This window comes from Jatropha curcas, chromosome 11 (assembly GCF_041381405.1).
Source record: "Jatropha curcas cultivar XTBG-Jc1 chromosome 11, XTBG_Jcur_1.0, whole genome shotgun sequence".
Lineage (NCBI taxonomy): Eukaryota > Viridiplantae > Streptophyta > Magnoliopsida > Malpighiales > Euphorbiaceae > Jatropha > Jatropha curcas.
In genome coordinates, this window is record NC_143161.1 from 26,776,474 (window position 1) to 26,798,794 (window position 22,321).

Below are 22,321 nucleotides of genomic sequence, written 5' to 3' on the forward strand. Positions count from 1 at the left end.
TTAAAATTCTAGTTGTATTTTTTTATGAATTTCAAATTATGTCCATAAAAATCATTTTATCCTTTTTATTTTAATTTTTTATGATATCAATTATTGCTAAAATAATAATAACACGAAAAAAATAATATGCATTTGTTAAATATAAAACAAATCAAGTAATTAAACATATTTTTTAACACAGATTTTTCCTCTGTTATTCCATAATATGTGTTAAGTAAGACTTTTTGAATAATTTTTTTTTATCAAACAGAAAATGGAAAGATTGATCAATACAAGAGAAAATATTAATTTTAATTAATCTGGTTACTGGATTATTATGTGTGCTTAACGCTATCATTTTTATTTTTTAAATGATATTCAGATTAAATAAGTATCAAATTTAAATTAGTTTAAAGACAACAGTGACAAAAACAATAACAATGATGAATAAAATTCATAAAATACATGTAAAATTAAATTGTATATGGTTTTTATATTAGTTTACTTTATTATATTTAACGCAAAATAACTACTTAAAATCTTCTATTATAACTTTAATAGTAGATCATTAATGATTGAATTTATTTATTTTTTAACTCAAACTTATACAAATGAATTTTGTTTGATTATAATTGATGAAAATAATAATTTAGATGAAAAATAATTTAGTAACTCTATGGAAAATTTTAATTGATTCCTGACCCGATCCGACCCATTCCGTCATGTTCTATAAACCTGAATTTCCATCTCGTCCCATCTCAAAAAATGGAACAGAATGGAATGAGACTATGTATTTATTAGGACGAGTTCGAAACTCCATTTTTCATGTCCCGGTATTTTATGATGGGGCTAAAATTATGTGATTTCTGTCCGAACCCGATCCATGCACGTCCCTAATGCCACGGTAGTATGTTAAGTAAGAGTCTAAATTATAAGGTAGTTAGTTAAGGTCATATCATTTTAATAAATGATAATATTCAAATTATTTTTTTAAATTAGTTTATTTACTTTTTATAGTTAAATTTATTCACAATATTAAAGAGAAAAAAAATTAATTATATTTTGTCGGATAGTAGAATCAGTATTTTTAATTTATACTTTTTAAAAACTTTTGTTATTCATGAAACAAGTTCTATATTTAATAATAAAAAATTAAATAAAAATAATAATATCATTAATATATTGTTAATCTAATATGTTAATCTAATTTACAAGTAGTTGATATTTTTATTACAATTAAATCCAATGGTTTATGTAAAAATTATTTAAGTCTAATGGTTATAAAGATTTATTTATGGCTAGAGAAATTTTCTATTTTCTATCGTAGTTTTACACATATATACGGCATCGAGATAGATTTGCCTCGCTTTTAATGTTATGACATCCTTAAATTTTCACATTGTTTAAGAGACCCTCTAAAAATAAAAGGTGTAATTGACAATGATTATTTTTTTTTTTTTTTGACACATCAATTTGATATACCAAACATACATTAGTATTAGAGAACATTTTTTAAAAGATTTTTTTATTTTTCTGATATGGTAATTATATAAGAGTAATCCACATTAACATTGAAGATGCTCTAAACATAAACTAGAAATTGAAACAAGAATTGATTGACGTGTCAAATACTGGAGAAAAAAAAAAAATACCAAGTGTAATCTAATTTCAATCTAATTTAGTGTAATCTTGCAAATTTATTTCTTCGACAAAATAAAAAATGGATCAGAAATGTTTGTACGAAATATCGAAAGGGATTACACCTTCAAGGATTTCTTCAAATAACAAATAATTTTTATAATGACAATAAAATTGGAAGTGTCTATTGAGATCCAACAAGTAAAGGCGTAGAGACAATCGTGTCTAATATATATATATTTTTTTATCCTTTCATTTTTTGTTGGCCTATTAATTAATAAATAAATAAATCCTTAAGGGATAAGAATCAAATTGTTATTGGCTTAGCTGAAGGATTACCCTGAGTGAAAAATAGAAAATGTATCATCAAATGAATTGATTGATGATTGTTTCCTTTTTTTCTCTGCAAATCTTTATTTTCGTTTTCTACTTTTTTTTTTTTTTTTTTTCATCTTCTTTTTCAATATGCAAGTATCTAATGCGTAAATCTACAGATCTGTGAGCAATCTCTTTATTTATTATTGCAAAATTAAAGCAGTTATATCAAAATAGAGAGGAAAAATAGTGCAAATTTTACAATATAAGGACCAAGTAGTTAGTTATATCAAAATAGAGAGACAAAAATATAATTCATATGTATATAAGATTAACTCCTGTAATTTTACTAGCACTTAATGATTTAAATCTCAAATAATGAATAGAAAGATAATTTGATTTAATGGAACCAAATTATAGGGATAAAATAATACAATTTGTAAAGACAAGGACAAAGTATTTAGTGATGCTAAAATATAGGGATAAAAAAATAGTTAATTCAGAATGCTTCTTATTCTTGTCCACTTCTTTTTGTTCTAAATTGGCCCAGCCCGTTTGTCCACCTATCCCAATGCATTCCTGATAAATGCAGGCCTAATGGATCCACAATTATTTTTGTATTGAATAACTTTTTTGGCACGCCTGATAGGACTTATTATAATTTTATCACAATATTGGGATGACAATGAAATCGATCGATAATTTGATATACCTAAGATCGAACAATTTTATGTACCCGACTAAAGGCTTAACCTTTAGAACATACAAATTGGCATATCAAATAATTTGTGTTGAGATATATGAGAAAGGCTTTTGACTATTTCTGAAAGAAACATGGACGGGTGGAACAGACATGCAAGATTATATAATGGAACTGCATGATAGTATCAGTCGTTTAGAGAGACTCATAGTAGGGTAGACAAGCTGTAATGACTTGGTCAAGATTGACCTATAAATCACTATCCTAATCGTTATGGGAGGGACCGATCTGAGGATCTAGTCTACCCTCAGGGGCACGGTCAACCTCATGATTAAGTGAATGACCAAATGGAACCAAGCACTGAGCATTTTGAAATGCAATGGTCAAAGCTTAAGGCTTACAAAGAGTTTAACCTCGAGGAGTTCGACAACCCACAAAGAGTTAACCTAGTGGATAACTCTTGCTTACCACATGGAGAAAAGAACAGTCATAGGCCAATCGAAAGTAATATAGATAGTCACTTAAGCCATGAACTTAGGTTCTTTTTAAAACCAATTGTCGTATGTCGAACGATGATTATAACTCATTTAGATGAAATCATTGCCCTGATAGTCCTCTTCTATGCCTAAATGTGAGCTACTAGAGGTGCCGAATTTAAACAAAATAATTTGGTATGTTAAATGATTAACCTAATATACATTTTAGGCAATATAACGAGACCTCTAGATTAGAATATCTGAAAATTCGGCCGATATGTGCAAATGATTGATTATCAACCTAAGAATATAATGATTGATTCAAGGTAATTAATGGATTCACTAAAATTTTATCCTGGTAAATACATATGAGCCAAGATTATATAGCAAAGAATGACCCATAAAAAGCTAACAATATGTTGGATCAAACATGTGAGACATGATAAAAATGAATCAAGATTTAAATAAAATTAGAATTGAGGCTAAGTAATGATTGACGACCAATCTCCTTTCCTGTCAAGCATCCTCACTCTTGGTCGTCAATTGAGTTTGAAGAAATCAGCTACTGAAGGCTATCATGATCGATCTTAGATCGATCCTTTAAGGCTATAATTTTAGAGGTAAGGTCTATTTCTTTTACTCTTAATTTAATTAGCCTTGTCTCAAGATCTTTAATTTGTGCCGAAATGATTTTCTTTTTGAAAGACTTGGCTAGCCCTTCGCGAGAAGACTCTTTATATTAGAAGGCTAATTCTATCCTTATTTCTGTTTTTCCAACTAAAGTAGTTTTAAGGGATGAGTAGCATTAAAGTCGGCCTTTATATTATGAATGTTATAAGTCATACTCCTATTAGATAGTATGTTGTGTTTGTCTATTTGGCCGACCCCACTATAATTAATTATAATTTCCAGACAAGTGACCAATTTACTATGAGAGTCAAGGTCAGCAAAAACATCGTCCCCACTTGACAAAATCTTTTGGATATCAAATACACCATTCTTAACTGGTGAACCTATAGATGTTTGCTCATAAGAAGATTGCTCCGGTAGACGGGGGGCCGTAGAAGGTGCAACTGAATCCATTGAAGAAAAGGATGATAAGATCGTGTGAAAGAAAGCCTCATTATTATTTGTGTTAAAAGGCTGGGGATCATCATAAGCTAAGGCGGTTAGAGAATCATCCTGCACCCCTAATAAAGAGGGAAGACATGAGGCAGAGAAAGTGCCTGGAGGAGCAAATAGAAACCGACCACTGGGTTTAGGAGCTTGATCTGCCATAGGTGGAAGCATGGGAAAGGTGAACAACGACCCTTTCTAATCCTTTTTAGCGGCTGAATAGAAAGCTCGCTTCCGTAGACCAATAATTGTCACAAAATAAGGACAGTTGAGCTATAAGGAAATAAAAATCAAACAAGTGGGAAAAGGATGATTCCTGTTGGCCGGATGAAACATAATACAAGAAATGATATAATCAATACAGAAGATAAGCTATGTGTTCTTCTTCACTGCGGTTTGGAGTACTCCCTTTATGGATCACGATCCACTATTTATAGGATATCACATTCTCATCAAAAGAGAAAGAGATGTCAATGGTGGCCAAAAAATGAGAAGACACTTCCTCACCTGTTGGAAGACCGCGACGAGGTCTAAAATGGTAAGCATCATTGAGGCAAACTTGAAGGAAAAAAAACATTGGTTGTTTTCAACCAAAAGACAGAAGCCGAAAGAAGAAGAGACTTATCAACTACCAATTCAAAATGGAAAAGATGAAGAATATCATAAATCTCGGAAGACCTCCATGGGTAGCATAGCTTGATCTCATTCGATCAAACCAATCCTGATTTTCAAATGAGGGAGAGGGCCAATGACGAATGGGTTTGTTGGTCTCCCAGACAGATACTTTGCTCCCAATGAGAAATGGAAAGGGAAAATCAGGACAAACTAAAGAAAAACGAATAACGTATAAGCAAGAACTTTTGAGAGCAAGACCCAATATTTGATTGGTGAAATATGGGTCAGAGTGGATTATGTCGCTAATAATCAATGAACGGTTGTTACCAGATAATTTTGATTTGACGCCATGACCGATCGGATAAAACACAAGAAGAATTTAAAACAAGAATAAGTTTTAAAATAGATGAGTAAAAAGGGACACAATGAAACAAAATGGGTCCAAAGCCACAATTTATAATGGGTTAAAAATAGGAAAATCAATAGACGAAACATTATGGTAGAAGATGTGACCTATCAAGGGATTGAATACGTCATTTGAGCTACCTGAGGCCGACTTGTAATGTGTATTGGTACTTGAACCAAAAATAACTCATGCATAAGAAGGCATTGTCGATGCCCTAGAAATTAGGCCTAAATTAGAAGTTTGAACTGAAAAACTTAGAATCAATCATACCATATAAATAGTGCTAAGAAGGCCATTTAGATCCAAAAATTCAAAAATTGTAAATATTGCATATGTGTGTTGGGACATTTTTAGATTTTTGTATATATCTTCTAGAAGTTGCACCTTGCTTTGAGGTTGCTCTTATGATCCCAATAAATAGGAAAAATCAATGTTGTAAATGATGCTCGAATCTATACAAAGAAATTGAATTACTTAATCGCATTCGAGACACATTGTATCCCCTTTGTTTTTTTACCCCTAATTTCTCATATTTCTCTCATGTCTCTCTCATCTTTACTTTTTCCTTTCTGAAATCTTCTTATTTTTCCCTTCTTTCTAGACTAAATAGACTTTGGCTCGTTTATCCACCTACCCCAAGACATTCCATATATGCGGATTCAACAGAACCATATCCATTTTTGGAACGAACACCATACATATATCAAGGATTGATTTTATTTTTAACATTTCAAATTAAGTTGTGTAGTACTAAGTTGAGAGATTATTAATGAAATTGACCAAAACAAGATTAAAATTATTGAATGAAACTCTTCCAATGAATGAAAAAGAAACTGAAAGTGAAATGGCCATTGTTCAGTTTGAATTAGAATAAAATTAGAACCAACTCATGTTTTTTATGAACCAAAATCAGCTTGAAACAGTCGATTCAAAATTTGAACCGGAACTAATGATTATAGTCGGTTAAGATCCAAAGGAAGGAGAAAAATGGACCTAAATTGACCAAAATTGGCAATTCAGTCTAGTTGGAAATAGTCAATAAAAATTTTAAAAAAATTTATTTAGTTGAATTTTTTTTAGTTATTAAAATTTTTATTTTTAATCAAATATGAGCAATTATTGAAAATAAAAATGGAAAGATAATTTCAATTAAACATAAAAATATATTTTATTCAATTTTAAATTGATTAAATAATTAAATATGAAAAATCAATTTTGATTAATCATACAAAATTAAATATGAAAAGATACTTTTGATTAATTATTTAATTTTAAATTCTTAATCAAGTGTGTAATCAATTTTGACGAATTCTCAAATTCACATTATTTTTTTTTATTAAAAAACATAAAATTAAAAGTAAAACTGAAAGTAAAATCGCATTAAAAAATAAGCTTAAGGGAAGCCGTAACCTGCTGAGCACCGACCGGCAGTTTAAAGGCCGGTTCAATTCGGGATAAATTTTTTTTGAAAAGCCGGTTTAACTGAATCGGCCATGCCTTCATCCAAAATTTTCTTCTCTTTCGCTGGTAAGGTATTAGATTAGGAAGAGCAGGACAAGAATAAAATGGAGGGAGAAGAAGGTGGAGGTATAAGACTGAGCAAGAGATTCGATGACAAGAATGGTGAAGTTGATTACAAAACTAAAGCAGGCACTGCTTGGAGTCATTCCTATCTCAACCAGAAGCCATGGCATCCCCTTTCCTATCCTAACCAACGCCGAAAATGGATCGCCGAACAGACCCATGCACAACGCCAACGCCGCTCTGAAGAAGTTGCTCGGGAGGTACCTTAACCTTTCATTACATATATCTATTAATTCAATTTATTTTTATTTTTATTTTTATTTGATTCGATTCTATTCTGGTACTGCAGTATGCTCAAGAACAGGAATTCTTTCGCCAAACAGCTCTTATTTCCAAGAAAGAGAAGGAGAAGGTTATTTCCTCTAATTTAATTTAACTTTGGAATTTTAGCTGAGGTTGGTTTTATTTGTTTAATTCAAAGTTGATTTTGTAACTCCTTTGTTGTGATAGATAGAGATGATGAAAGCTGTTAGCTTCATGTATGTTCGTCCACCTGGTTATAATGCTGAAAGTGCTAAGGCTGCAGAAATTGCTGATGAAAGGAAAAGAGAGGAACATGATTATCCTTCTCAGCACCAAACCGCAGAGGCATCCTCCTCGACAATGTATTTTTCTTTATATTTAGCATATGAAGTCTTTAATCTGGCCATGGAATTGCAAATATGTAATGTTGATTGATTATAGTTTTTGCATTTTAGGCCGCCAGAATCAGTTCCTGGTAGAGATCAATTGGGAGAAGAAAAGAAGAAACCAAGGCCTAAAGATGTTTTTGGCCGTCCTGTACCAACTGAAGAGGAATTTGAAATCCTAAAAAACGCCCCACGGTATGTTTATATGCTGCACTTGCCATTTTACTACACTTATCTTGGTATTTACTTATGCTTCAAGATTATTGCAGATCTTGAACATGAATTATGAGGTTTTAGTTTCTGAAATCTTAGCTTGCGTTGTTGATTCCTTTTCCTATCTATAGTTTCTAGCAAGAGTCACAATGGGAATACAAAATCAGTCACAAATAATCATATGATTATACACGATTATGATTCATATACAGATCCTGTAATTCTTATAATTACTGAAAGAAGAAATAATCTGCTGTGTTTCCCAAATTTCTAGGTGTAAAAACTGTTTCTGGATATTGCATCAACAGTTTGGTGTTTTCTTAAAGAAGTTGTAATTTATTTAAGTGGTTAAGATATTACTTAAATTCCATTTAACAACTAAATTTGGTACCTTTGCCAAATTAGAATATTATATTCGGGTTTGGACTTTTTGGCTATGTCATGTGCGCGGAGCTTTTGCAATTTGTGGACTTTTCTAGTAATCTACAGCTAACTTGCCATTGTTATGCTATAAATTCATATTCCTAAAGTATATGTGATTGTTCAAACTTTAATCACATATGGGAGGCAAGACCTAACACAAATTTTACTGAATATTTCAGTCACAGTGGACTTTGATAGTTCTTAGCAATCTGGTCAATTTGGTAAAAGAGTTGTATTTCAAGATATGGCCTATGTTTCTTTGAACTATTAGATGTGGAATAGCAAGAATCTGTTCTGCTTTCTGCAAATATAAATGTGGTGAAGAATCAAGAGATGTTAGTTATTAATAAATGTCCTTTCAATTGATGGGCTCCTTCCATGAGATCATTGCAATAACAATGTGAGTGTTTGGAGTTTTGCTTGTTTTCAACAATGCCTACTATTTAATCCCTCACATTTACTACTGAGTTACTATGTCCTCCATTACTTAAACATTAAAAATGGCAGGACTAGTAGTTTAATATGACCAAAATTAGGTACTTCAAGTAATTTTCCAAATAGTAAGGATGAAGTAATAATTCCGCTCAAACCTTAGGGACTTCATAGTAATTTGCCAATGAGAAATTAACTTTTTTGCCTTTTGGTTTTTGCTTCCAAAATAACGAAATAAAAGGGCAAACAAAGTGAAAGCTAAAATAAACAAATATATTTAACTTTAAGGATTTAAGGTTGAATTGAAGAGTTGTTTTGTTGTTCTTTTCCACACATAGTTAACTGGCTGTTTTTCTGTTGCTGCCTTTGTCTGTTTTTGTTGCTTGCTGATGAGCCTTTCTGGTGGCTATATCAGCTCCATCGTTTGCTGTCAGTCCTGAAATTCTTGCTTGTAATCATTGCCCATAACTTGAATTGAATGGTGTTTTTCATACTGTTCAGGATTCATGGTTTTTTTCATTGTCATGTGCCAAGATCCGAAAGCCCCCAAATCAGAGATTAATAGATTGTGCTCACTAAAACCTTGTACAGCTTCTCATTAAACCTCTGGCTTTTTCAACTATCAACATGCTGCCCTGTTCTTATGTATGGCGCTTTCAAATTTTAACACTGTACTGCCATAGTTTTGGTTTATCTAATTAGATTTGTTTTAGCAAACTGCATGATACAGTCTACCCATTTGATAACAATTGAAAGCATGACTTAATGATACAGTCTTACCCATTTGTTCTTTGGCTAATTTGGTTGCACGTTATAAATCTAAGAAGCCCTCATTTGGGCTTCATACTTATTGAAGTAGTTCTTATCTCTAGTTACTAACAGCATGGCAAGGTGCAAAGAGTTTGAAAAGCTTAGGCGCAAGGTCCATCTTAAGAGTGACATAGTGAGGTGCAAAGAAAAAAAAATTTGCTACAACATTTAATTAAGAGCAACATAGTGTTTGGTTTAAATGAATTCCACAAATATTAGTGGAAATTTAATTGAATTACAAGTTTTACGTGTGATTTGAAAAAAAAGTTTAGAATTCAATTCTATGGATCATTATAACTAAACCCAAATTCTATTAGAATTTGAAATGAATTCTCTAAACTAGCACAACAACATTTCTAGGACTAAAATGCCCCCATAATAGCACAGTCTATGTTTCCTTGTGATTATTGATCATTAGCTTCTATCTTCCATTTACTAATCCATGAAGCCATGTTTGCTTGTAATTTTTAGTACTTTTTAATAACTAATTTTATATCAATTAATTTTGATTGTTATATACTAAACCTTCTGTTTATATTTTTATATTGTTTTATACTACTTGTTTTTATATTTTTAGTGTCTTAGTTACTCTACTGATATTTTTACTAATTTTTATACTAAACCTTATTTTTATATTTTTATATTGTTAGTGGTAGAAAATATTAATAAAAGAACATTTATATCTAAGTTTATCATGCACTTATCAATAACCCTATTTACGTTGTTATATAAACCTCCTATATTATGAGGCATGTGAATTTATTCTGTATTTGTTGTATATATGTTAATTATTATTCATTTATTAGAAATAATTTTTTTTAAAAGTTAAAAATTATTGCTTTTTAATGTTATTATTAAGGTTAGTTTAGAAAGTGAGGATAAAATGAAATTCAATAGTGAAATTATACCAAATATCAATTATGTGGAATTCAATTCAGTTCTGCTTTTTAAGTTGTATCATACCAAACACAGTAATTCATTTCTAAATGAATTCAATAACTCTAATTCATTTAAACTAAACACTATGGAAATGTTTATAAAAAGAAAAATCAAACTATTAGCATTCAAATAACCAATTTCCAAAATCCAAATATGAATGGAAGAAAAGAAGACCGCATAATGAAGAAATTAGAAAAATGAGCATTTATAATTATCAATATTTAAAGTTGTAACTTTGCTGGGTGAAAAACAAACTTAGGCCTGTGAAGACAATAGAGCTAGCTTGACTTTTGTATATTTGCCCACATGGAAATTCTACACTCTTCAAATGAGGCTATGGATCTGCTAGATTCATATGAATCTGTATGGTCTTTGAAGTCATTGTAGAGGACTTCTAGAAAGTATATATTCTGACTTCCTAACTATGTGATATAATTTAAGTGACAAATTACAGATGGTTTTGAGATTTTAGCCTGAACAGGTAAAATCGCTGGACTCAAAGTTTCACCTTTTGAAGTTTTAGAAGCTTTCCTTTTATTTTATTTTATTTTATTTTTTTCTTTTCCTTTTAGAACATGTGAACTGAGGAAACTAAATGAGTTCGAAGATAAACAATAAAGTCCTGATCTTTTGTTACACATTTAAAATCTTGATAATTATGCTGTCTTATTACTTGCAATTAAAGATTTGAAAGTTTTGGTATTAACTCAAATTTCTTTTGTACTCAAATTTTAATATCAAAATTTGTAATTGGTGTACTTGGTGTCAAAATAGAGGTGATCATACCAGTACAGAAGTTGAATGAATACAGGATAAATAGTCTCGGCTTTGAGTTGAGACATTTAGTTCCATATGGATTTTGAATTCCTTGAGAATTGCAAGTCGATGACTTTGGGAAAAAAATTGCTGGACTTAATGAATATATAGGATTGGGTAACACAAGTTCTCAATCCCAGAGGACTTATACCTTTTTTCCGACTTTCATGAACCATTCTCTGGTTTAAGTTTTCTGCATGCTTTGAATTGTTTTGCTAATAGGCTTTCCACGTGATAGGGAGCCCTTGTACGTTTTACTGATAATGACGTCTACAGGCTGGAGACCGGTGTTCCTGCAAGGGTGAAGCCATTTGGAATTGAAGTGCGCAATGTGAAATGCATAAGATGTGGCAATTATGGTCACCAAAGTGGTGATCGTGAATGTCCATTAAAAGATGCTATAATGCCTAATGAAGAAAGTCGACTGAAAAGAGATGATCCCTTGACTGCTATCATGGCTGCTAACATGGATCCTAGTGAGGTTAGTATTATTTCTTGTTGTCAGTGCATAAATTTTGTGGTGGTATCACTCTTGGATTTTGACATTGCATTTCAATTTCAAAGTAGTCTTAAGCTACAGCTTGAAGATTCTTCCGAGTAATATTTTGATGCTGCGGTATTTGCCAAAATGCTTATAGATATGAATTGATAAGAGGAAAGAAAAGGGCTGCAAATTCTGATAATCATTGGTATTGTGTGCGACTTCCTTCCACATATTAGTTCTTGGTGGTATGCATGGAACATGAGCCATTACCAAGTCCAAACAACCTTATAAAGACACCAAGTGTAGCATCCTTCAGTTATTTGGATCTGTTCTAACATAGCAACAGTTACAGCTGGTCCGTGAATATATATTTTTTTCCTCCCCCCTTCAAGGATAGATGACTGTTACATTGCCTTAAGAATACAAGAAAATTTCATTGTTTTGCAAAACATGCACGTCATTTTTGCTCACTTACTTCCGGCTGTCTATGAAAGTGGATGAAGTTGCATCTTGCTTGTATTTTCTCAGATTTCGTTCACGTTAAAACAGTTCCATTTTTTGGAAGTCTCATTCGAATTTATTTATTTTTATTTTTGAACTTGCAGCCATTGAAGTGGGAGTTGAAGCAAAAACCAGGAATGAGTCCTCCTCGTGGGGGTTTTCATCCAGATGATCCAAATCAGCAAATTGTTGCCGAGGACATATTTGATGAATATGGAGGTATGTCCTTTTTCTTATGACGTGAATTTTGATTCTATATCTTATTTCATATAATTTTACTTTTCATTCCCATCCAATTTGTAGGGTTTCTTAGTAGCGATATCCCTGACTTGCTGACCAACTTTTCCCCTACAAAGTCCAAAAAGAAGTCAAAAAAACATAAACACAAGAGGGATTCTTCACCAAGTAGAGAATTTAGGACTCTGGAGGAAAGGGGGTTAGCTTCACCTTCCGATAATAGAGAAAGGAGATCAAAGAAGTCAAAGAGGAATACAAAGCTGAGCCTTTTTGATTCAAATTTATCTAATGATTCCAAGGTTGATAGACATTCCAAGAAGAGCAGACACAAGCCTTCTTATTCATCTGATGAATCTGGTCGCAGTGACAGACATTATAGGAGCAAAAAGAGCAGGCAAAAGCATTCTAATTTATCTGAAGACTCCGATCTTGATGGGCATCATAGAAGTAAGAAAAGCAGGAAGAGGCATCAATCTTCATCCGAACATTTGCCTCCTGATAAGCATCACAAAAGTGAGAAGAAACACAAGGAATCTTACCGACATTCATCTGATGATTCTGATTCTGATATTCATCAGAGGCACAGAAGTAAACATCGTTCTCGCCATCACCATCATTGTTAGTCTATTTCTTTGTCAACGTTTTTGAAGATGTCTTAGCTTTAAACGAGCCTGTACCAAATTGTTCTCATACATCTAAGAAAGGTCAATGCCAATGCTCCATTAAGAACTGGGTTGAGATCAAGCAACTCCTTGTAAAATTTCTGAAATTCCTTCTGCAAGTTTCCATTGTATAAAAGTACCACCATAGCTAAGTAGATTTGTTATATCATGGCAAACTTAATTATGAACATGACCTGTGAGGACTTTCCAACTAGTTAAATAGCACAAGGTCTTACATGTCAAATTTATGTTATTTCGTAGGTTTGGATTGGCTTACCCTAGTGTTTGACCCTATGAATTTTAAATTTTAGATTGTGGATATTTAAATGGAGTTAGTACGCTGAAGTTCAATTGAGTTCTGGTTTGGATTGGCTTACTCCTAGTATCAGTTCCTCGAATTGGTTCGGATCCCTCAAGAACCATGTGCAACCAACAATCCAAACGAAATGAAATGGTATTGGTTCGGATATTAGTAATTTACATCGAAAAGAAAAATTTCTTTTACGAGATTAATCTTGTTTTGGGATAGTGAATATTTCTACTCATAAATATTTGTTTTACATATCGAACCTTGAGACCTTGCAAGAATATCGTGTACCAAAAATCATTTTATCTCTTATACTACTAGTAACTAATGGATGATAAAACAATTACATTCCAATATTCACATGGTTAATTGATTAAAATAAGATTAGAAAAAGATTTAAAGTTTCAAATTTTTCTTTTGTAATTAATTATTTCCAAGAGCTCAATATATACTGCATTACACTAATTCATATATTTAATCTAATTGAAGAAAATTTAAAATATAAAGAAAAAAAAAAAATGCATAGTTGATGGTAAGAATTCTCTAAGTCAATATCTTAAAGAATGCATCGTGGTTGATGACATTGATTGACTTATATAAATTCTTTTTTTTGTCAATTTTTTTATTATTAATAATCCAATTAGGTAAGTGGTTCGTAGTTATTGTCTCTCCAAATCATCTCAACAACCACCATATTATTCTTCATAATAATAAGAATAATAATAATAAATATCACTTAATCACTAAAATTTATTTTCATTATATTTCAAAAAAAAATTTATTTTCAGTTCACTATTAATATTATATTAAATAGAAATGAGCAAATGATCAAATATTATTATATATTCAATATAAACTAATGAAATATTAATTAGGGTTTAACATTAGAGATTAAAATTTTTTTTTGAACTGGGGATTAAATAGAATTTAGACCAATAATAATAATATAATAACAAATTACCAAAAAGAAAAAACATATTAATAACAAATTAGTTAGGAAACAAAATTTTTTTTTTTTTAATTTTTAAATCATTACACAGCGAGTAAAAGAGAGAAGAGAGTCTGAAAAATCAGAAAGTGGGTTTGTTTCACTTTCAGGAGAGGAGAGACCCCTTTGGCCCCTTTCTCCCTCCAATTCATTGGATCTGAGAAACTGAAACTCAACTACACAAAATTCTCTATTTTCTCTTCTACTTAAACTATACATAATTCATCATCTTCTTCATTACAAGCACGATTTATGATCTGCTGCTCCATTTTTTTCCTTCCAGGTAATCCTGCTTTCTTCTTCCTTCACATTAACTTTGTTTCTCTTCATCATAATAAAGATTGAATTTTCCCTCGTTTGGGATTTGTTTTTTGGTGGGATTTCCGTAATTTTCGTCTAGTAAAGACGCCTAGTTATCAGTAGGCATTGCCTGTGTCCATTGAGATCTTGTTTCTTCTTTCCATTGCTTCTAATGATTTTATCATCTCTGTTTCATTCTTGCCTGAATTAAGACGTCGTGAATAGAATTCTAACTTATACGTTTTCTAGGATTGGTTTGTACTTCTGGGTTTTGTTTTTACTGGGTTTTTCTTATTATGAAATCTCATTTTGTTATATATCTTTGTTTTTATTTTTTCTAGGTTTGATTTGTGTGCAGGATTTTGATTTATTAGATTGTTATGTGTTTACTAGATGACATTCATACTGTTTGATATGAATGCAACAGCTATTGGACTGCCTATGCTTGGAAAGTTGAAGCATACTTAGACAGTGTGTTAAATTTATCCTTGGCATTCAAGTTTGGGGTAAAAGAGAAGAAACATTATTCTGGAGAAATCGGATTGCTACCTTGCAATGAATCAATTTTCTTATATGATAAATTATTTCTGCAAGAATGGTTTTTGGTAGAATAGCAGATATATTTTCTGCTGTTACAAGTCATTTTCCAGGTTGGAAGCCTTCTGCTGTTCCATATATGTCATCTGGATTTTCACCCCCTCCAGCAGAAACCATTGATCGCGGCTTTGGTTTTACCAACTCTGGCCACAAGAATAACTTGCGACTTTCTTCTTCTCTTCAAGATTTCTCATCATATCGTCGACTTGATCTTGAGGATGGGGATCGTAATGTTGGAATTGAAAAAAAGCCATATTTGTTGCAAAGAGAAAATGCCGGGTCAAGTTTCTCAAAGGAGAAAGCATTGCCTAGTGGGACCCCGTTTTTGCGGAGGAAATGGGTGCACTTGATCATGATTCTTTTGTGCCTCCTCCTGCTTGGTTTCATAACTTATGTGATTTCAACATATATTCTATCTTATTGGTCCCAAGGAACTTCTAAGTTTTATGTTGTTCTTGATTGTGGAAGTACTGGAACTCGAGTTTATGTATATCAGGCATCGATTGATCACAACAGAGATAGTACCCTCCCCATTGCTCTTAAATCATTTGCAGGCGGGATTTTAACGAAGTCAAATGGACGTGCATATGACCGGATGGAAACTGAGCCTGGGCTTCATTTGTTGGTACGCAATACATCTGGCTTAAAGGCTGCTTTAAATCCACTTGTTCAGTGGGCTGAGAAGCAAATACCTGAACATGCACATAAGAGGACCTCTCTTTTCCTTTATGCAACAGCTGGTGTTCGCAGGTTGCCAAGTGCTGATTCAAAATGGCTTCTAGATAAGGCATGGTCCATATTGAAGGAATCACCTTTTCTATGCCGCAGAGCATGGGTCAAGGTAATCAGTGGAATGGATGAAGCATACTATGGATGGATAGCTCTTAACTATCAAACAGGCGTGTTGGGGAAGAGCCCCAAGAAAGCAACATTTGGTGCACTTGACATGGGTGGCTCATCATTACAGGTGACATTTGAGAGCAAGAAACACACACATAATGAGACCGAGTTAAACCTTAGAATTGGAGCTGCTAATCATCACCTCACTGCCTATTCTCTTGCAGGCTATGGTTTAAATGATGCATTTGACAAGTCTGTTGTCCATATTTTAAGAGGACTTCCTAGTGCTGATTTAGTAAGTGGCAACATAGAAATTAAGCATCCTTGCCTGCAATCTGGCTACAAGGAACAATATATCTGTTCTCAGTGTGCGTCTAATCAACAAAATAGTGTGAGTCCCATTGTTGTAGGAAAAAGTTCTGATAAAGGAGTCAAGTCAGGAGTTCCTGTGCAGCTTATTGGTGCTCCAAATTGGGAAGAATGTAGTGCACTGGCTAAAGTTGCCATTAATTTGTCTGAATGGTCTAATCAAAGTACGGCACTTGATTGTGATTTGCAGCCTTGTGCACTACCCGATGTTTTTCCTCGTCCTCATGGACGGTTCTACGCTATGTCTGGCTTTTTTGTAGTGTATCGATTTTTTAACCTGGCTTCGGAAGCTGCACTTGATGATGTTTTGGAGAAGGGTCGAGAATTCTGTGAACAGACCTGGCAAGTGGCAAAGAACAGTGTTCCTCCACAACCTTTTATTGAACAATACTGCTTTAGGGCGCCATATGTAGTGTTTCTATTGAGAGAGGGTTTACACATCACAGATAACCAAATTGTTATTGGTTCTGGAAGTATTACTTGGACTCTTGGGGTTGCTTTATTTGAAGCTGGGAAGACATTATCACCTAGATTGAGGCTTCCTAGTTATGAAATGCTCCGAATGAAGATACATCCAATAATTCTTATTGTTATTGTGGTTGCTTCATTGATTTTACTGGTTTGCATGTTATCATGTCTCGGCAATTGGATGCCAAGATTTTTTCGAAGACCTTATCTTCCACTTTTCAGGCACAACAGTGCATCTGCTTCATCAGTACTTATCATTCCATCTCCTTTCCGGTTCCAACGATGGAGTCCTATTAGTTCTGGTAACCTCTACATTTATTGCACTTAATTCTAAGACGTCGGTGAATAGTACTGCATTTGTTTCACAACATTTGATATCTGTTATACAAGCATAATTTCTCTTCTTTAAGCTCTATTTTTCTGGGGAGAAGTTTTTGCATAATATCCGTTTTTCCATCTTTCCCTTGAGGAATGTACTTATAGAATACAATACCTTGATTTGTCAATGGATAGAACCTTTTAGAGCCACTTCTCACTATATTAACAATGCAAATGAATGCTTAACTTGACTATAAATCTAAACACTTATAACGTAGATATTCCTTAGACACCTTGTTAACAAACAAGAATTGAAATCAGTGATCATGGATTTCATTAGTTTAGGGAACAAGTTCATTTTTTTTATTTGTGATTCTATAGAAGATGCTTTTTGGGAGAAGTGGCAACATAAAAATGAAAAGGAAAAAGCCAAAAAATGCAGTATTTGAATCTAATTATTGGATGGAGAATTAGATTTTTGTTCCGTATTTAGGAGAGGAATGTATTGTTTGAATTTTGCTTTCAATACTGTTAGTTCCACATAACATAGATGATATATATTTAAATGCTGGGGGAAGTTCTGAAGAAATTCCATCTTTATTTTATTTGTAAAATCTCAGCAGGACTAAAAGACTGATTCTGTAGTCAGTATGTATTCAAAGAGTTATACAAAGGGGGATCATTTGAATTTTGAAACAGATAAGAAATACCCAAACTTAATTCTACAATATTTTAGATAAACACACACTTGCCAGGTGACTACCTTTTTGTTTGAGTGTTTGAGAACTTTAGTGGTTTCGATGTAATGCATGGATTAAAAATTAATATATTTTACAATAGACTGAATCAAATTAGAAGCTTTTGTAGTTCAGCTATAGCTCATCACTATATATTATATGGCCTCTCATTTACAGTTTTTGAACTTTTACTTGTCTCCATCATTTGCATAGCATGATCAAAATCATGACAAATGTCTTTCACTGTAGGTGAATCTTTTACATTGTCTTTATTATCAAAACAATTGCGAATTTTTTAGTTGGGTTTATTCTTTTTTTTTTTTTTTTTATGATCTCTCATAGCTTTTGTTTGCCTTGACTTATATTTAAAGAAAACCTTGAAATTTTTCTTTTAGGAGATGGAAGAGCAAAGATGCCCCTGAGTCCAACAATTGCGGGTAACCATCAAAGCCCATTTGGCTTGGCCCATGGTCTAGACAGCAGCGGCATTCAGCTTATGGAGTCGTCTTTGTATCCGTCAACTAGTGGTGTATCACATAGTTATTCCTCAAGTAGCTTAGGGCAGATGATTGAGAGTAATAGCATGGGTTCATTCTGGTCTCCTCACAGAGGTCAGATGCGTCTTCAAAGCAGGAGATCACAATCTCGAGAAGACCTTAGTTCTTCGTTGGCTGAGGCACACTTGGTGAAGGTTTAGGGAATAAAACATCCTTAAGTTATGGTATGGTAACTTCTTTATTTTCTAGATATTATATTTCACAGAGGAAAAAAATGGATTTGACTATCTTACTGATGGAAAAAAAAGACTACAATATAGAAGGGGAAAGAAAAAGGAGAGGGGGGTGCTGGATTTGGAAAGTCTTTTACTATTGATTTTGTTTTACTTTTACATTATAGGGATTCTTTGTAGTAAATAGAACTTTGGAAAAAAGAATGCTGATTTTGTTGAAAAAGTGCTTGCATGAAATTTTTCACGCATGATGGTGTCTTCAGGAAAAGAGTTATCAGCAATTAAGAGGAATTCCTGAAGATGAGAATACATGTACAGGGGAGGCCATATTTATAATCTTTTACTTGCATCAATGTACTCATTGTACTGATCCGTGTATTTGATAGAAAGATAAGGAAATTTATCAGCATTACTTGGTCTGTTTGTCTGTTTCTCAGTCATTGAGTTTCATACAATTGAAGAAATCAAATTTCATGTTTTTTTTTTTTTTGCTTGATATTAATACATGCAGTATAGGTATTCCTAGTATTACAGATTTAATCCCACTGTCGGGTTAATTATTAGCTGGTCTCACAATTGATTTCAACAGTCTTGTCAGCAGGGATTCCAGCACTTATTGAACGGGGTTGCTTGGCAAAATTTACCCAGTTTAAACAAGCTTGACTTTTCTTCCACATACTTATTTCATTTTCTCCATTGATATACATTTTCTTTTTGATATCATATCATATTATATATAGGGGACTTCAGCTTATCCTGAAATAAACGCTAGACGAGCTCATCACTTATAAGTTCCCAAGCATTGGTTCCTACCTCTGACTGGTTCAAAATCTTATCAGACAATAATTCGATTCCTTTACAGCCTGAGGTACTATGCCATCACTTTACAGACCTTTTGTTTTTCGATTAGCAAATGGTTAGAAAACTGTTTGAAAATGTGGATTCGTCTTATACTATATATATGATATGATATACCCCCATCAGTTTTATACCATATGCCATAGTTGCTGTCGAAAGTAAATTGCAATTGGCAGGGATTATCGATTCAATTCTCTCTCTTTTTCTCCTGTTTTTTGATGGAGGGCTTAAAATGTTTAGGATTTGGCAATTGCTAGGTGTTAATAAGTTAGTCTGTTAAGTGTATATAATTTGGAATTTGGGTGGGTTTTGACTTTAGAATTGATTAATCAGAGTTATTGAGTAATTTGGTTAATGATGGATGATCCATCAAATTTACAAAGTTGAAGTGACCAATTAATCCTAATCCTAATCCAAAATTTGAAATTAACCATCAACTTCAAGAAATTAACTTTTTGTAATATATTAAATTCAGAGTTTTCTTGTAAATGTATGTATTATTAGTAATTACATGTGTAATCCAATCTAATTAATCCCCCTATATACTATACGAATCACAATCCATTACTTAGTAGAGCTTTTTGAGGTCACTTTCCTTCACAAAAAGTCCATGGAAGCCATAAGGAACTCGCCGTGGCAATTTAACGGCTGCCACAATATCAAGATTCGGGGACTTTGCGTCCATTACCAAGAACTTAGACTCTCCGTTTATCTCATCATGAACATATGACACCAAATACCCATCATCCTCCTCAGCTTCTGGGTTTTCAGGTTGTCTTGCCACAAAGAAGGGCTCACCACCATAGCACCTTTCACCGTAAATTCTAGCGGCCACCGTGCACTCACGGCGGTCCCCTTTAGATACATCCAATTTGACCACCCCTGTTATTTTTGGCATTGGATCACCTATCGCTGCGTATACATATTTGTTCTTCTTCCCCACATAAGCTGGATTTATCACCGCAAAATCAAGATTTCTAGCTGAAACTGGATTTCTTGTTACTATGCCAGTTTTTAAGTCTATTCTGACTTTCTCTACCAAAGCATGGACAAGTTCCATTCTTTCAAGCGTATGTTCTGCTGATAATATGTTTGGTGCTAATATTACAACTGCGTCTTCTTCATCCCATGCGTTAATTGCGTGTATCAGATTAAAGCCAGGCACATCGAACCATCTCATTTCTGACTCGTCTTTTGCATAGCGAGGAATGATTCCGATTCTCGGTACTTTTGTAGGGTCCAATCCCACCGGAGAGCCTCCTCCGAATATCATCTCCACTGGGTTCATTCCTATTTGTATGTCAGCAAATACTGCATATTTTTTGCTGATTCCAAAGTCGTGGAGGAAAGACGGGCGAACCATTGAAAATATAGGCACATCTGCTTGCTTATTTCCATTTGAATCGAACTGAAAGTATGTTAAAAATGGCGGTATGGGAGCATATCGAAATGCAAAGGTCTCGCCTGTTTCAAGGTCTATCTTGGGATGGGCAGTCATGCTGAAGAATAACTTGCCGTCAAAATCATGGCGACCAACAGTCTCGATATCCCCATTCGGAGTCAAACGGACGACATAAGGCAAGTCAGATTCACCTAGTGCGTACAGTCTATTACCAAAGAAAGCAAGGCTAGTGTTTGCTAAACCAATGCCATTTGCAGGATTAAATTGACCGGAAAGAATTCTAGCGGCTGAAAGAGCACCGCGCGCTGCAGAGGCTGCGAGCCCATTGAACCCAGAAAACACATTTGGAAGAAGAGGAGCACCAGCGTCGCGCTCCTTGATGTACTTGTAAGTCTTGACATAGCGGCTGCAGAGTTTGGCCTTGCCTTGAGAGATTCTAATAGAGTGAAGCATACCATCTCCATCAAATAGGTGGTAAGGCCCTTTCGGAAGGTACTGTGGATTGGGACCGTTGCGAATGTATGCACCGTCGAGGCATGATGGGAGAGACCCTTCTATCACCTCACAGTCAGTAGGAGGAAGCTCATCGACCGGAGCAAAGTTGTCGGAAAGTACATGTCCAGGATCCACCCCAGGCTTGAGTGGAGGATCTATGAAATTGTTGATTATGCCATCAAATGCATTGAAGACCATAGTAGGTAGAGAAGGCTCTACTCTTCTCTTTGCTGTTGCTGCAGAAATATTAATGGTTGAAGGTGATGAAGATGGCTTAGTTGAACTAGTTCTAGTAGTTGTAGTAGTAGTTGAGGTTGTGGTTTGGGGTTTTTCTTCAATTCTAACAGATGAGACATTAAGAAGAGGTAATGGAAATGAAGTTGGTGTTGTTTTATGGGTGAGAAAGAGCTTTGAAGGTGGAACAGTTGAGAGAAAAGAAGAAGAAAAGGCATCCATTTGATTACCTTTCTCCACAACCACAACAACGTAAAGGGATTTTACACAGCTTTTAAAGGCTACTCGCGGCCTGTGAGAACCAACCATATATCCACGCAAATCATACAAAAGACGAGTTAAATTTGATTAGACCGGCTTTAGAGGCCACCGAAATAAATATTTTTTTAAATATTATATTCAGTTTATTATTATTTTTACTGTATGATCAGCAATACTTTAAAAATCATTTTTATTAATTTGGTTTATGATTCCAATCATAAACCTAATCTAAATAAGTCAATTTTATAAAAGATATACTTTAAAAATTATTATTACAAGCACGGAGAAAGTTTCGATGTACATAAAATATGTAAACTTAAATGCATAATAGATTCCTGAAAGTTAAATATGCAACATAATTCAAAATTTAATGGTAAATTTATATATATGCAAGTTCGGTTTCAGTATGGTTCTTAAGAGAAATTTGAACCAAAATAAAATT

At 33.4% G+C, this 22,321-nt stretch overlaps 3 protein-coding genes across 6 annotated transcripts; 2 read left to right on the forward strand and 1 right to left on the reverse strand.

The window, feature by feature from the left end:
• The first annotated feature begins 6,719 nt into the window (after positions 1–6,719).
• LOC149492850 (zinc knuckle (CCHC-type) family protein) lies at positions 6,720–13,330 on the forward strand. The gene is made up of 7 exons (XM_089716695.1): positions 6,720–7,029; positions 7,119–7,181; positions 7,280–7,434; positions 7,528–7,653; positions 11,368–11,572; positions 12,181–12,295; positions 12,380–13,330. Exons 1-7 carry the CDS (start codon positions 6,811–6,813, stop codon positions 12,934–12,936), a joined length of 1,440 nt encoding a protein of 479 aa, XP_089572821.1. The 5' UTR covers positions 6,720–6,810; the 3' UTR covers positions 12,937–13,330.
• A 1,007-nt stretch (positions 13,331–14,337) lies between these two features.
• Positions 14,338–19,038, forward strand: LOC149492851 (GDA1/CD39 nucleoside phosphatase family protein). 4 transcript variants are annotated; one of them, XM_089716297.1, is made up of 3 exons: positions 14,338–14,553; positions 14,912–17,146; positions 18,295–19,038. In XM_089716297.1, exons 2-3 carry the CDS (start codon positions 15,166–15,168, stop codon positions 18,594–18,596), a joined length of 2,283 nt encoding a protein of 760 aa, XP_089572423.1. In that variant the 5' UTR covers positions 14,338–14,553; positions 14,912–15,165; the 3' UTR covers positions 18,597–19,038. The 4 variants fall into 4 exon arrangements, with proteins under 4 accessions (XP_089572423.1, XP_089572421.1, XP_089572424.1 ...); XM_089716295.1 differs by having other exon boundaries at positions 14,929–17,146; XM_089716298.1 differs by having other exon boundaries at positions 14,964–17,146.
• Positions 19,039–19,925: 887 nt separating this feature from the next.
• NCED4 (nine-cis-epoxycarotenoid dioxygenase 4) lies at positions 19,926–21,895 on the reverse strand. The gene has a single exon (XM_089716299.1). The coding sequence runs from the start codon at positions 21,838–21,840 to the stop codon at positions 20,056–20,058; it is 1,785 nt and encodes a 594-aa protein (XP_089572425.1). The 5' UTR covers positions 21,841–21,895; the 3' UTR covers positions 19,926–20,055.
• Between the last annotated feature and the right edge of the window lie 426 nt (positions 21,896–22,321).

Excerpts from the sequence above, each read along its gene's own strand:
- LOC149492850 (XM_089716695.1), top strand. The coding sequence starts at position 6,811 with ATGGAGGGAGAAGAAGGTGGAGGTATAAGACTGAGCAAGAGATTCGAT. Across the intron at positions 7,435-7,527 it reads GAGGCATCCTCCTCGACAAT|GCCGCCAGAATCAGTTCCTG; the intron begins GTATTTTTCTTT and ends TTTGCATTTTAG. Across the intron at positions 11,573-12,180 it reads CTAACATGGATCCTAGTGAG|CCATTGAAGTGGGAGTTGAA; the intron begins GTTAGTATTATT and ends TTGAACTTGCAG.
- LOC149492851 (XM_089716297.1), top strand. The coding sequence starts at position 15,166 with ATGGTTTTTGGTAGAATAGCAGATATATTTTCTGCTGTTACAAGTCAT. Across the intron at positions 17,147-18,294 it reads ATGGAGTCCTATTAGTTCTG|GAGATGGAAGAGCAAAGATG; the intron begins GTAACCTCTACA and ends TTTTTCTTTTAG.
- NCED4 (XM_089716299.1), bottom strand. The coding sequence starts at position 21,840 with ATGGATGCCTTTTCTTCTTCTTTTCTCTCAACTGTTCCACCTTCAAAG.